Source organism: Cavia porcellus, unplaced genomic scaffold (assembly GCF_034190915.1).
Source record: "Cavia porcellus strain 051 isolate PalLab524CR breed Dunkin Hartley unplaced genomic scaffold, mCavPor4.1 scaffold_5, whole genome shotgun sequence".
Taxonomy (NCBI): Eukaryota; Metazoa; Chordata; class Mammalia; order Rodentia; family Caviidae; genus Cavia; species Cavia porcellus.
This window is the reverse complement of record NW_026947488.1, coordinates 93,813,847-93,826,467: the sequence shown is the minus strand read 5'-3', so window position 1 is coordinate 93,826,467 and position 12,621 is coordinate 93,813,847. Positions and strand designations below refer to the sequence as shown.

Here is a 12,621-nt window from a genome sequence, read left to right as displayed (position 1 = left end):
TTTGGAGGCTCTAGGGTTCTTTTCTTTATAGCTGCACAAACCACTGGTAATGCTTTTGAATGTTAGATGGAATGTTACCTGATGCATAATTTATCAGATTAATTTTCCACACATCTTTTTTTACCTTAAACTAACAAGAGAAGGTGACAGCTCACTAAATGCTGTAGCATAATACAAAGCTTTCCTGGTAACTGACCTCTGAACGCTCATCTGTGCACACTGCAGAACATTCCCGGATGCCCTTCCTGGCTGAGCTCTAAGACCCAGTTCCATCCGGGCCTCAGCTCAGCCCCAGGATCATGAGAGCACACAGGGGGCTGAAGACAAAGGGACTGTGAACAGGGAGGTGGCTGGCTACTCGGGTCCCCTGGGGCAGCTCGCAAGTCCCACACAGGAGCTGATCCCACATTTTCAGATGCTTTATGCTGGGGTGATTCCCTACCTCTCTCTCTTCCTAACCTCCAAAGAGCACAGAAAAATCCTTTTTTGTGTGTGGGGGTAGATTTGGGAATTAAACCCAGGGCCTTTGCACTTAGCTACATCCTCAGACATTTTCTTTTGAGATGTAATCTTGCTAAACCACTCAATTGCCCAGGCTGAGCTCCAAGTTGTGAGCCTGTCTCAGCCTCCTGGCTGGAGACACTGTTCTGAAGAGAAGCTGGAGACTAGTCAGTGGCACAGGCCTGAAATCTCAGCCTCTCAGGAGGCTGAGGCCAGCCTGGTCAGAGTGGTCACACCTGGCCCACCCGCCACGCAAAGCCAGAACAGGAACGAACACCTCCAGGTGCTAGATGTCAGCACAGGGAGATGGTGGGTTTCCATAAGGAGCAGCCAGGTCCTGGGCCCCGCAATATCACACCAAAGGCAAGTTTCCAATCTGAGGGGAAAACAACCCTGCAATACCCAGTCTACTTCCTTCTAGCTATATGGCAGCCACCAGGTAACAGTGGAGAGCACCGAGAAAGAAGCAACAGTGATTACCTCCATTTCATACATCGGGGGTCCCAGGATGTCTTTCAAAGCGTGAGAGTCGATCACGATTGGCATCTCGGGAGGCAGAGCCAAGTCGGTAGCATCACTGACAGACTCGTGTTTGGTATCTTCTATGACGTGCTCTCTGCAACCTAGGAAAGAACAACCCTTAGTCAGTGGTTCTAGAAGATCTGTGGGTGGCTAACACCGAAGAGCAGAGGGGCAACAGTTCAGTTCCTCTTACACACTTATAGAAGGGCACAATGTGGTTCCCACAGGAGCACTTGTTTATCCCTTTCCCAACCGGAGGACAGCCTGTACCCCGGACACCAGCAACCTTCCTGTCCTTCCAGCACCACATCCACCTGCATGAAGAGGGAACTGCAGCTGATCACCTGGTGTAAGCGGTTGGGCACAGGCGAGGAGCCTGACCAGGTGAGCCACGCGTGAGCTGGAGGTGAAGGCCCCATAGCAGCACCGCACGTCTGCAAGTGGATCCTCAGCTCTGAGGCTGTTGTTTGTTAGCACAGCAGCCTTGCTGGCAGTGCCGTGGGGGATCCAGACTCCGTGGAGGTGGCTGTCTCTTCCCATGTGACAGCACTGTCACTGGTGTCCCTGTTTTACTCCTTGTGGTTTGGGCCTAGACACAGGGAGCAGCACCCCAGCAGCCTACAGACCCCTTCTCTACCCTTTGTGCCAGCTCGAGAGGAGAACAGTACAACATGTGTGGCCAGAACCCTGAGAGAAGAGTAGGGGCCTTAAACATATGGGACCTTGAGCTCTATTTCGCCTGCCCATGGCAGCCTCCCTTCTTTCGTCCCATCTCATGAAGGACGTACATTCTTTACACGCTCCCTTCTGAGTGATGACTGCACGTGTTAATAAGTGACATGCTAACTATACAGCTGCCTACCACAACATCATGCATAGTAAGTGACACACTAACTACAAAGCTGCCTACCACAGCACCATGCATAAGTGACACGCTAACCACACAGCTGCCGACCACAGCCCCGTGTATAAGTGACACGCTAACTACACAGCTGCCTACCACAGCCCCATGTATATAAATGACATGCAAATTACCCAGCTACCTACCACAGTACCATGTATAATAAGTGACATGCTAACTACACGGCTGCCGACCACGGCACCACACCAAATGATTTATTTGGGTTTTGCTATGATTCTTCCATCCTTTCTTTCTTATTCTCTTGTCCACATATCTCATGAAGTTAAAAGAATCTGACTTCACTAATTCCTTCCAGAAGTGATTCCTGAGTATATTTAACAGCAGCAAAGTCTGGTTTTAGATGCCAGCGCCACTGGAGACATAGACATGAAGGCACACAGACATGAAGCGGGTGAGTGCCGAGGGTGCAGGGTTCCTAGTTCACTCTCTCCAACTTCCCTGGGCTTCTCCTTAAGACCTGAGCAGAAGTGAGCTGACAGGAAACACAGCCATTCACACTTCTGCTGCTGAATGGCTGCTTGGCAGGGTGGATTATGCTATGCAGCAGCAGCAGCATGTGACACTTCTCACTGCTATCTCTGCAGGGCCGTCTGGAAGAGCTAGGAAAGTTCTGTGTAGAAAAGTGGAGTCACACATTTTATGGGAAGGGTTAAGGCCTGAGTCACGTGTGTTCTCCTCATCCTACCTGTAATGTTACCTGATCTTTCAGGGTCTGACTCAACCACACCCTAGAAGTCCTCCCTCACCCTTTCAACTGCATTAACAGCACCTCCTCACTCCAGGAAACCTATCAGCTTCCCGGCTCCTCTGTAACTTGTGGGAATGAGGTATTTCCTGCCTGCAGTCTTTGCAGTGTGTCCCAAGCAGTATCAAAGATCCAGAGAGGGAAAAGACTCCAGTGTCAGTTTTGCTGTCCGGACAGCCCAGAGAGAAGAGATGGAAGGTGTCACTGCTGATTAAAATTAACACACTGGAAGAAAGCGCTCTGCCTCTGGCTGCCATGCTACTGTAGCCATGCACCAAGCGGCCACGGCCGTGCAGCTCCAAGATCTGATTACTGCTGCCAGCCCACGTTTCACTATCACAGGAGGCAGCAGTGCTGGCAGTGAAAGCCAACCTGCCGTTACATAACCAGTGCTTTAGGACATCCAATCCCTCTCCCATGTAGTACCGAATCTGGTTTCGAGACCCCGGGGAGGCCCCGGGGCGGGGTGGGAAGCTGCCACTGATACAGTGAGTCTTGTAATGCCAAAGACAGCAATATGGCCCAGCAGCTGCGTTTTAAGCAATTCAGAACTAATAAACTCAGAACTGATCTGCACTTCCGGATGTCCTGTCACTAAAACAGGCCTGGGGAACTAAGCTGCAGCCGAGACGGGAGCCAGGGCTGCCTCGGGCAGTGCCCCGCGGGGCAGGGGACACCGTGTCTCCGAACACTCACTCCCACCTCGCCACTCGAGGCTACAGCGCAGCTCTGAGCCATGGCTCAGCTGAAGTCCCGCGTCCTCCCCAGGCAACGGTGCTGCGCACTGCTACCATGGGACTGCATGTTCCAGCATCGGGCAGGCGGAAAGGACAGCTGGGCCACCCTGCAAGCCCTTCCTCCTGGAGCTGTCCCCATGTATGCTCTCATCTCTTGGGCAAGGGAGTGCTTCTTAGCACTGGGCTAACACGTGTCTGTGAAGGCCATTACTCCAGGAGACGTAGAAGAATCTCAGCTGAGAGGAGGACAGGTCTCCTGGTTACCAAAATAGGGAGATTAACAACGGAGCGCAAAGAGGGACAAAGGCAGTGTTAAAGACGGCAAAGAAGCTGGGCATGGGTGCACACCTGTAGTGCCAGCACAAGAAGGCTGACGCAGGAGCATCGGTGCAAGTTTGAGGCCAGCCTGAGTTGAAGGCTAGCTGGATTACAGAGTCTGTTTCAAAAATTATATCTATCCATTTATCTCAAGCTTGGTGGCATAAGGGTGTGATCCCAACCCTGTGGGAGGCTGAAGCAGGAGTATCTCAAGTTTCAGTTTAGCCTGGCAATGCAGTGACCTAGCAAAAGCCTGTATGAAAATAAGCAGGACTAAAGACATAGTTCAGTGGGAAGGTCCAGAGATCAATACCTACTACTTGATACCATTTTTAAAAAAAGGAAATAGAAATATCCTTTCAAACAGTTTTGCTTATGGCAACACAAACTGTTTCAATCCTTTGGTAAAGCGATTTGGCAACACAGCCGGAGCATTCCTAACATTATCATCCGAGACTCATTGATTTTAACTTGTTGCAATCTATCCTTAGAGACACAGCCAGAAGAGACGTGTTCATGTGTGGGGCTACGCACAGAGGCCCTACACAATCAGCATGAGGAACAGGGCTGAGCAAACTGGCACACACACCGTCTGTGTTTAGTTCTCAGTCGCTAAAGCTGTTTTCCAGGTGTCCTGGATAATGTGAGAAATTTCTTTTGATTCAAGGTTAGACTAGGCAAAGCTGAGGGCATAAAATTCCACACAGCACAGCTCTCTCTCTCTGTCAAACACATACACACACATACATACACGCGTGCAGGTGGAAAAGCCCAAAATGTTTCCAGCAGTTATTCCTGGTGCCACAAGGTTAGCAACACCTGAGAGCTCACCAGTCTCGCGTCCTGGTCTGGCTTCCTGGTTGGTTTTGAACAAAGTTACTTTACCCCTTTGTACCTGGTCTTCTAATCAGTATGACCAGAATGGTTACAGCAGCCCTGGAGAGGTGCTGGGAGAACCGAGTAATGAGGAGTACTGAGTTACACTATCAGCTCCCTTAGGGAGTAATACCACACAGACCTTCCGACTTGTATTCCTGCTCTGTTTCCCTTCATCACAGGAAAACAGAATGCTCCCCACAACACAGGATGAGTGCACCCAGGCACAGACAGGGCCTGACCACAGCCATGCAAACCACACCCACTGTGTAAACTACACGTATTTAAGAAAAAGACGAAAGATATCAAGACTCAGGACCTGGTCTTACCCTAGATGGTACTATTTATTTAATACAAATGCTACCTATTAAATTCTCTCTACAAATGATTCAGGAGCATATCCTTAAAAGTAATCAAGTATCATGTAATAAAGTGTTACTAAGTAGCAGATAGAAAGTAGATGGAAAAATGAAAAGTTAAATTAGACCCAGTTACTTTTTCTAGTAAACAAACTGGTCTGAAGATGGGAGTGAGCATCTGTGTGGGTCTGCTGTCCTTGGTCCCCAACCTGCCCTCCACAGCGTCGGAGGGAGGCTCGGGATCCTGCCCAAGGCTGGGACAGACCCGGGGGCAGGGCCAGTGGGCTGCAGCCACCCCCTGCCCCAGGGCTGAGCACTCCAGCCTGAGCTGGAGCTGGAGTGGCCTCGTCTCCCCTTAAGAAAGGACCAGTCTCTCCCAAAGCAGTGGCCACAGCGAGTCTCCTGCTTACCTCACATGGGTTTTCCTTTGCCACAAGAACATGACTTCCCCAGAGCCACTGAACCATTGCAGAAGGCAAGGAGAAAGAGGTACAGAGGGCGTCTTTGGGGTGAAACACCTCAAGAAATTCCAGCAGTTCTGTTAAGAAAAAGTCCCTGTCCTTGATTCAGCGATCCAACCAAGTAAAGGTGAGAGAGACCCCAAGAACTCCCCAGCCAGAGGTGAGAGCCGGTTTACCCCAGGTCCCCTGGGAGACGGGAGTTAGGGCTGAGCTTCTCCCCCACCCGCCCCTGCACAGCAAAAGCACACTTTCAACTTTTAGGCTCAGTCCCAAGAGCGCAAAAGCTACGGTTTCTGATGGTGGGGGAGATGTAACAGGAACTCTTTCCTCTACACTATGAAGAAAACAGGTTCTTGCCCCCTGCTGGGGCAGGGGTGCAGGGGAGGGAAGGGGTGCAGAGGCCACCTCGGGTGCTGCCTGCCCTGTTTCAGTCCGACAGTTCGGTGCCCTGGGAGACAGTTCTTTGAGGATGCCTACGCTGGATTCTGAGGCTTAGGAAATTCGGGGAGAACCAGGAATTGAATAAGTATGGGAACTATAATATCTAAACTTCTCCAAGGGGGCCGGAACTCAAAGACCTGCTTTGATAAACTTAACAAACATTCTCTATCTCCCACAAACAAAGCAAAAGAAATAATGTAACCATCTTTACACAGTAAATTAAGGTTAAAAGCCATGCACAAGGACAGAACTGCTTGTCTACTGTTCCACTCCATCCTCACTCTCCAAATGCTGGCTCGAGCCATTTTCCATTTCATGCCCCAGGAAACAGCCCCAGGGAGAACATACAGCCTCAACCTGGTGCTCAAGGGTGGTGTCAGGACCCTGACTCCCAGCCAGGGTGCCTCTGCCCCAGTTTGCAGTCCAGCAGACAGTGTGCATGGCTCCAGAGTTCCTGGACAAGGCAAGGTCCGAGGGTGGCACATTTTGAGTGTAGATTATCTGAGCCAAGTGCAACGACAGGCACCTGTAGTCCCAACTACTTAAGAAGCTGAGGCAGGCGGATTCCTTAAACACAGGAATTCAAGCCCAGTCTGAGCAACAGAGACTGTCTTAAGGACAGAAAGACAGGGAATGAGAGTTCTTTAAAATAATCCACAGACAGACATCCCTCTGTGCCTGCTGCCACTATGAAAGGCCTGGAAATGAACAGAACGACCTCGTCTGGCGCCTGCGTCGCACTGCCTGTCCTCGACCTGTCTGGCCTGTACGTGGAATGCAAAGCAAACATTTCTTGGCCATAGCAGTAAAAATGAATTTTGCTCAATAGGGGTTTGTATCTGATTTCTCTTTTCCTCAGAAGCAGGTTTTGCGTCTCTTACCAAAGTAATTTCAGCACTGCTGATTCCCTACAACCATGTCTGGTTTTCGGATTCTCCACTGAACCAGATATAAGGTCATTAACTGCGTCTGTCATTAACTGATACATTATTAACATCTGCGACAGGTGGTTTTAATTGTATGTTAGTAACAGTTTTATCATTAAAAGTTATCCTTTAATACTGTACAAAACCACTTGCTTCTAAAAGGTGGTCCATTTCCTGAGGAGCCAACTCAACTACTAAAAGCAACTGATAAATTTAGATTTTAAAAATTTAGGGCCTAAGAGATGGAACAGGTTGCTTTAGACAACAAACATGGACTCTTGTTCTCAGTACTCCTCCCTAGAGAAGATGTCCCTAGTACCCTGCAAAGCCACAGCAGGCCTGCTGAAGTCTGGCTCTTTGCTTAGAAATGGTGTGACTGTAGGAATGCTCCTCAGCTCCTTTCTTCAAAAGCTGCTTTTGTGGTTACATATGTAACATAATAGTTATTCTACCCATTTGCAAAAGCACAGATCTGTTTCATTAACTACATCCAGACTGGGTTCGAACCATCATCAGCACCACGTCCCGGAGTCTCTAGCCCATGCTGCACATCCAACAACATCTGCCCCACCCCACAGCCACCCACTTCCCGCTGCCATGAGCCTGACTGCTGCCGGCACCTCACACAAGAGGAATCATACAGCATTTCCCCACAGCCGGCTTATTTCACTTAGTATATGTCATCTAGGTCTGTCTGTGCTGTGGTCTGTGACACGAGAATTTCCCCTTTTATGACTAAGTGGCAGCCCACTGCCTGTACATCCCCCATGTTTCTCTGTCCATCTGCTGACGGGCACTTTGGTTGCTTCCACCTTTTGGCTACTATGAACAGTGCTGCTATGAACATGAACATGCAAATACCTGAGTCATTGTTTTCAGGCCTTTTTATACAGTGCCTCGGAACAAAGCCTGTAGCTTGTATTGTGGCTCCATATTGAACTTTTGGAAAACTCGCCAAACTCTCTTCCACAGCAGACACCGTCAGCAATGCATCCAGACTTCCATTCCCTACACATCTTTCTCAATACTTATGGTCTTCTCTAGGATTGCTATGACTGCCACCTACAAGATGCAGTTACTTTAATACCACTGAACAGGTATTATTCATCCTACTAGAAATGAAGTACTATTTCACTGTGGTTAGGATTGTTTCAGGTAATTAAATTATAAGATACATGTACATGTTTTTCTGGATATCAATTCCTCATCATCTATATGACTGGCAAACACCAGTACTGGCTGTTCACTTTCTCAGAGTAACCTTTGATGTAACAAAAGGTTAACTTCTGATGAAGTCCAGTTTATCTAACTTTTCTTTTGCTACCTGTGTTTCTGTTCATATCCATGAACCCGCTGTCCAATACAATGTTTTGAAGATTTCCTCCTAAGTTTTTTTTTTTTTTTTTCCAAAGTTTTAGAACTTACAGTTTTAGCTCTTGAGTTCAGCTCTTTGATCTATTTCTGGTTACATTTTACAGTGCAGGGCAGCAGGTCAGGTCCAGCTCCACTCTTCTGTGTGTGGATACTGTGGCAGCTGCCCACTGGCAACAAGAAAGACAAAAGCCTGTAACACAGGAGTGGCGGTTAAAGACGTCCTGCCCAGGCCAGTGCACAACAGCAACAGACCTCTGATTCCAGGTCCATCCATTGCTCCGAGTCTGGACCACGTTGTCTAAGGACCCTCTGCAATCAGAGGAGAGTGGTTTTGTTGGAAGTTCAGCTGTCCAGGAAGCTCTGCAAGGTGCTACTTGATCCAGGAAAAGACAACCTTAGACAATGACACAGCTGCATGGACGCTTTCCCCATTCCCTGAAGTCCTCATCAATCCCAATCTCTGACACTGTGAAGGTTTCTCTATTGGAAATTTGCTGCCCTCCTTGACAGTGTATCTTTTTTTTTCGTTTGTTTTTTAACCGGTACCAGGGATCGAACTCAGGACTGCACACTTGCAAGGCAGGCGCTTATGCCACCGAGCTAAATCTCCAAACCCCTTTTTTTTTGTATCTTGCAGGGTCTTACTATGTACTTCCAGGCTGGCCTTGAGCTCACCATGTAGCCTAGGCTGGCCTCAAACATGCAGCAGCCTCTTGCCTCCACCTCCCAACAACTGGGGTTATGGGCATGCGCCACCATGTTTGGCTAGCTGGTGTTTTCTGATTCCACATGACTCTGGAGACGGTCTTTTTTATTTCTTTGAAAGAAGATGCTGGAATTTGAAAGGCGCTGTATTGAATCTGTAGACACTCTGCAGTTTTACCATCCTAACAACATTAAGTTTCCTATCCATGAACATGGATTGTCTTTCTGCTTACCTAATGCCTTTTTCACCATTAGCAATGTACTACACAGTTCAGTGTCTAAATCTCTCACCTTCTCAGTTAGGTATCCTTCTGGGTGCTATGATAAATGTAATTGCTTTCCTAATTTCCTTTTCACATTGTTTCCTTAACCTTTTAAAGCTTTTATTTCCTCATCTGTTATCAAGGGAACAATACCTATCTTTCAGATTTGTGATTAGAGGGTAACAGGATATGCCAAGCCACAGAATCTGTTTTCTTAGGGTAGACTCTAGACTGCAGTTTTCCTAGTTGTGAACTCTGGGCAGGTTATGCAGACATCTTAGCCACTTTCTTTGTTGTTGTTGAGATGTAAAACCCGACAGGCACAGCTTAAAGGACACGTTTCTTATGGCTCATGAATGTTAGAGGACCCAGTCTGTAGCTGGCTGCCCTGGGGCAGGAAGGGGATGGCAGAGAAATGCTGCTCACATCATGGTCACCTGGGAGAGAGCAGAGAGAGAAGGAGGGCCTGGGAGGCAGGCACTGTTCCAGGCTGCTCCCCGGGACAGGCCCCTGCTGGCCACGCCCCACCCTGAGAGCGAGGTCCGCCATGAAGTCATCATGGAATAACCCACTCTTGAGTAGTGCATCCTCATGATCTGGCACCTTCCAAACACGTGAGAATTTTGGGGGACATTTTAGATCTAAACTATAACACCCCCTATGCCTTAATTCTGTCATGTGCAAAATGAACCTGGGAAACAGTTACTCCTTAGGAGACTAAATGGGTAAATGTGTGGAAATGTCTTAGAGGAGTGTTGGCCGTGCCATAGGAGTGTGTGCAGTAGTCTTCCTGTCTAGATCATCGCGGTTTACTGGTTTATTAACTTAGTTTTCTTGCCGTTCGTTTTATTTACTACCTGAAATGCACCTAAATGGCTGTTCTAGTGACAATGTGGTGGCCCCACGCCTGAGCCACAGAGCACGGAGTGCACTGAGCCACGTGATGGGAAGTAGTATAGGGCTGTGGTGGGGGGGAGCCAGAGCAGGTGCGTGGTCTGGGAGGGCAGCGCTGCTATGTCCAATGCATGCTGGACAGACTTGAGGCACATTTAACACAGAGAGAAGGGTTTATGTAACTGCAGTCCTAAGAACAACTAAATTAAAAAATAAAAAGATTATCCGAGAAGCAGACTGGTATGCACCTGTCATCCTGACCACAGGAGAGCCCGAGGCAATAGCACTGGTTGTTCAGATCCAGCCTGGCAACTCAGATCTGGTTCAGATAGAGAGAGAAAGGAAAACAACCGAAAAAAGAAAACACTTAAAGGGAACCCTTTCAAGTAGTGCAGTTCTCTGTGTGTCAGTTATATAGCTATAGAACTGTTAATTCAAAAATAAAGAGCGAGAGGAGTAGAACTAGGTGCTCAGAGCTGGGCTGACAGAAACCAGAGCATCCGAGGGCCACTCAGGGCAGGGAAGGAAGGGAAAACAAGATGCCGGAAAACCTAGAACTTGGGTGTTTCCAACTGGATAATCGTGCCTTCAGTTCCAGGGTATTCTTTCCAAAAAGAGGGAGTGTGCTCACGGCAGCTGAGACCCACACTGCGGACCAGGCTGCCATCAGTTCCCGCCTGCATGTCTGCAATTTTTTCTTCTAAAGAAAGTAGCTGTATGAGGGCTGGGGATGTAGTTTAATCGCAGGCAGCAAACTATTTTCTGTCAATGTGTTGATTACTTTGGGGATGGTAGGTAATACAACCTTAACCATGGCACAACTTTTTCTTTCAAATTTATCTACTAAATAGTTCTACATAATAAACTGAGATACATTATGATTGTGAATCACTTTTTCCCAATGTTAGTACCAGTTATCGACATATGAAAATAGGAGAATCTGCACAAAACTGTTCACTGGTGTGAATTTAGATAGTAAGCCATGAAATTTTGTGTTGATTTATTAGAAACAATTTTTAATATTGTAATACAATAATACTGTAATAAAATAAAATGAAGGTTTCAATAATCAATTTAGTACCTCTATCTTTTAAAATCCAGCCTTTAACACACAGTTATAAATTATTTGTTTATATACAAGCTCCTCCAGTAGACCACGTTTGTTAGAAGTTCTCCTTAACTGGTTTCTGGGATCCAGTTTGGAACTCAGCATACAGTGAGTATTCAGGAACTGACTGAGCAGATACACACTATTCAGGGTCCTCTCCATTAGACAAGGGAGCCTGTTGCTGTTTCTCAGCAGGCTTGAGGCAGAGCAAATTTCATTTCCTGTATTCAGAAATATTCCTGGGGAACTAAAGGGACCAGCAGCTTAACTGCAGAGCCCACACTAACATTTTAAAAGCCTCATGACTACGCCAACTATTTTTCTAATTTGGAAAGGCTGTTTTGATAACATGTAATAATGACATCCACTGGCCCTGCACCTTCCCATCCGCCTATTAAATGGAAAAATGATTTTATAACTATTTGACAGTTTTCTTTTCAGATCCCAGAATGGAGTTTAGGTAACATCCTCTCTGGCTCCCCGGTGTGGAAGCAGGGCTTCCCTCACGGTAGCTGCCTCCCCATCAGTGCAAACAACTCTCTCACATGGACAAAGGGACCGTCGGTGATTCCCTGTGAACATCAGACCTGCAGAGACCTTTATTGCTCGGTCACGATGCTGGCAGACCTCGGTCACAGCAGTTTCCACCTCAACATCAGAACATACCTGATTTTAGATGTTTAGCCAGGACATCTTGTTAATGGTCTCACCAAATGCAGAGTCTTAAATTTTAAACCTAATTTTTAAAATCATCTTGTTTTGTAAAGTGCAATTAATTTTAACAGAAGGCACAAAGATCCTTCGAGAAACACAACTGTCTCTGAAATCCATATTCCTCAACAGTAATCTTAGTTCCTTGAAAATTATAAAATTTTATTTATTCTGTACCACTAATACAATTAAAGGAAAGAAAAGCCAAGCATGATACAATAAAACTTTAAACACTGAAAATGCAAAACTGAATTAAAACGTCTAAGCCCTGTCTATGCAACTTAGGTCTTTAACACAAGAAATAAGTTCAAGTCTGATGAATACTGCAGTGTGATTTCACTACCAGCTTCAGAGTCTTCTGGTACTAAAAGTGCTGGATTGTGATGACTAAACCAATAGAAGCCATCAGAGCAAATTCTTTCTGTTAGATAAAGTGGAAAATTTCAAAGATGTGCTGCCTAAGTATTAGGAAAACAGAGGCCAGTTTTACTTCAGTCCTTGTAATAATGGTCATTCTGTGCTCAGACCTTTAACATGGGACCGAGGCATTTCTTCCGACGCGGAGACCCTCACTCCGAGGACTGTAACAACCCCAAGTGAACAGCCAAGGTGTCTGTTTGTGGCTTGGCGCTCCCAGGCATGCACACAACTAGAAGAGTGCTCCAAGAAGACAAAGGAATTTAGCAAAAAGTTATACAAGTGGAGCTGTCACTCCCTGAAACACCACATCTAGTATTTTCTGTTAGTAATAGACATGT

At 47.0% G+C, this 12,621-nt stretch overlaps 1 protein-coding gene across 1 annotated transcript in view; it reads right to left on the bottom strand.

The window, feature by feature from the left end:
- Lonp2 (lon peptidase 2, peroxisomal) overlaps window positions 1-12,621 on the bottom strand; it is a 94,220-nt gene that overhangs the window by 12,448 nt on the left and 69,151 nt on the right. Inside the window, exon 12 of the mRNA XM_003469431.5 lies at window positions 982-1,124. Coding sequence (XP_003469479.1) covers window positions 982-1,124 — 143 coding nt within the window. The remainder of the gene's footprint in view (window positions 1-981; window positions 1,125-12,621) is intronic.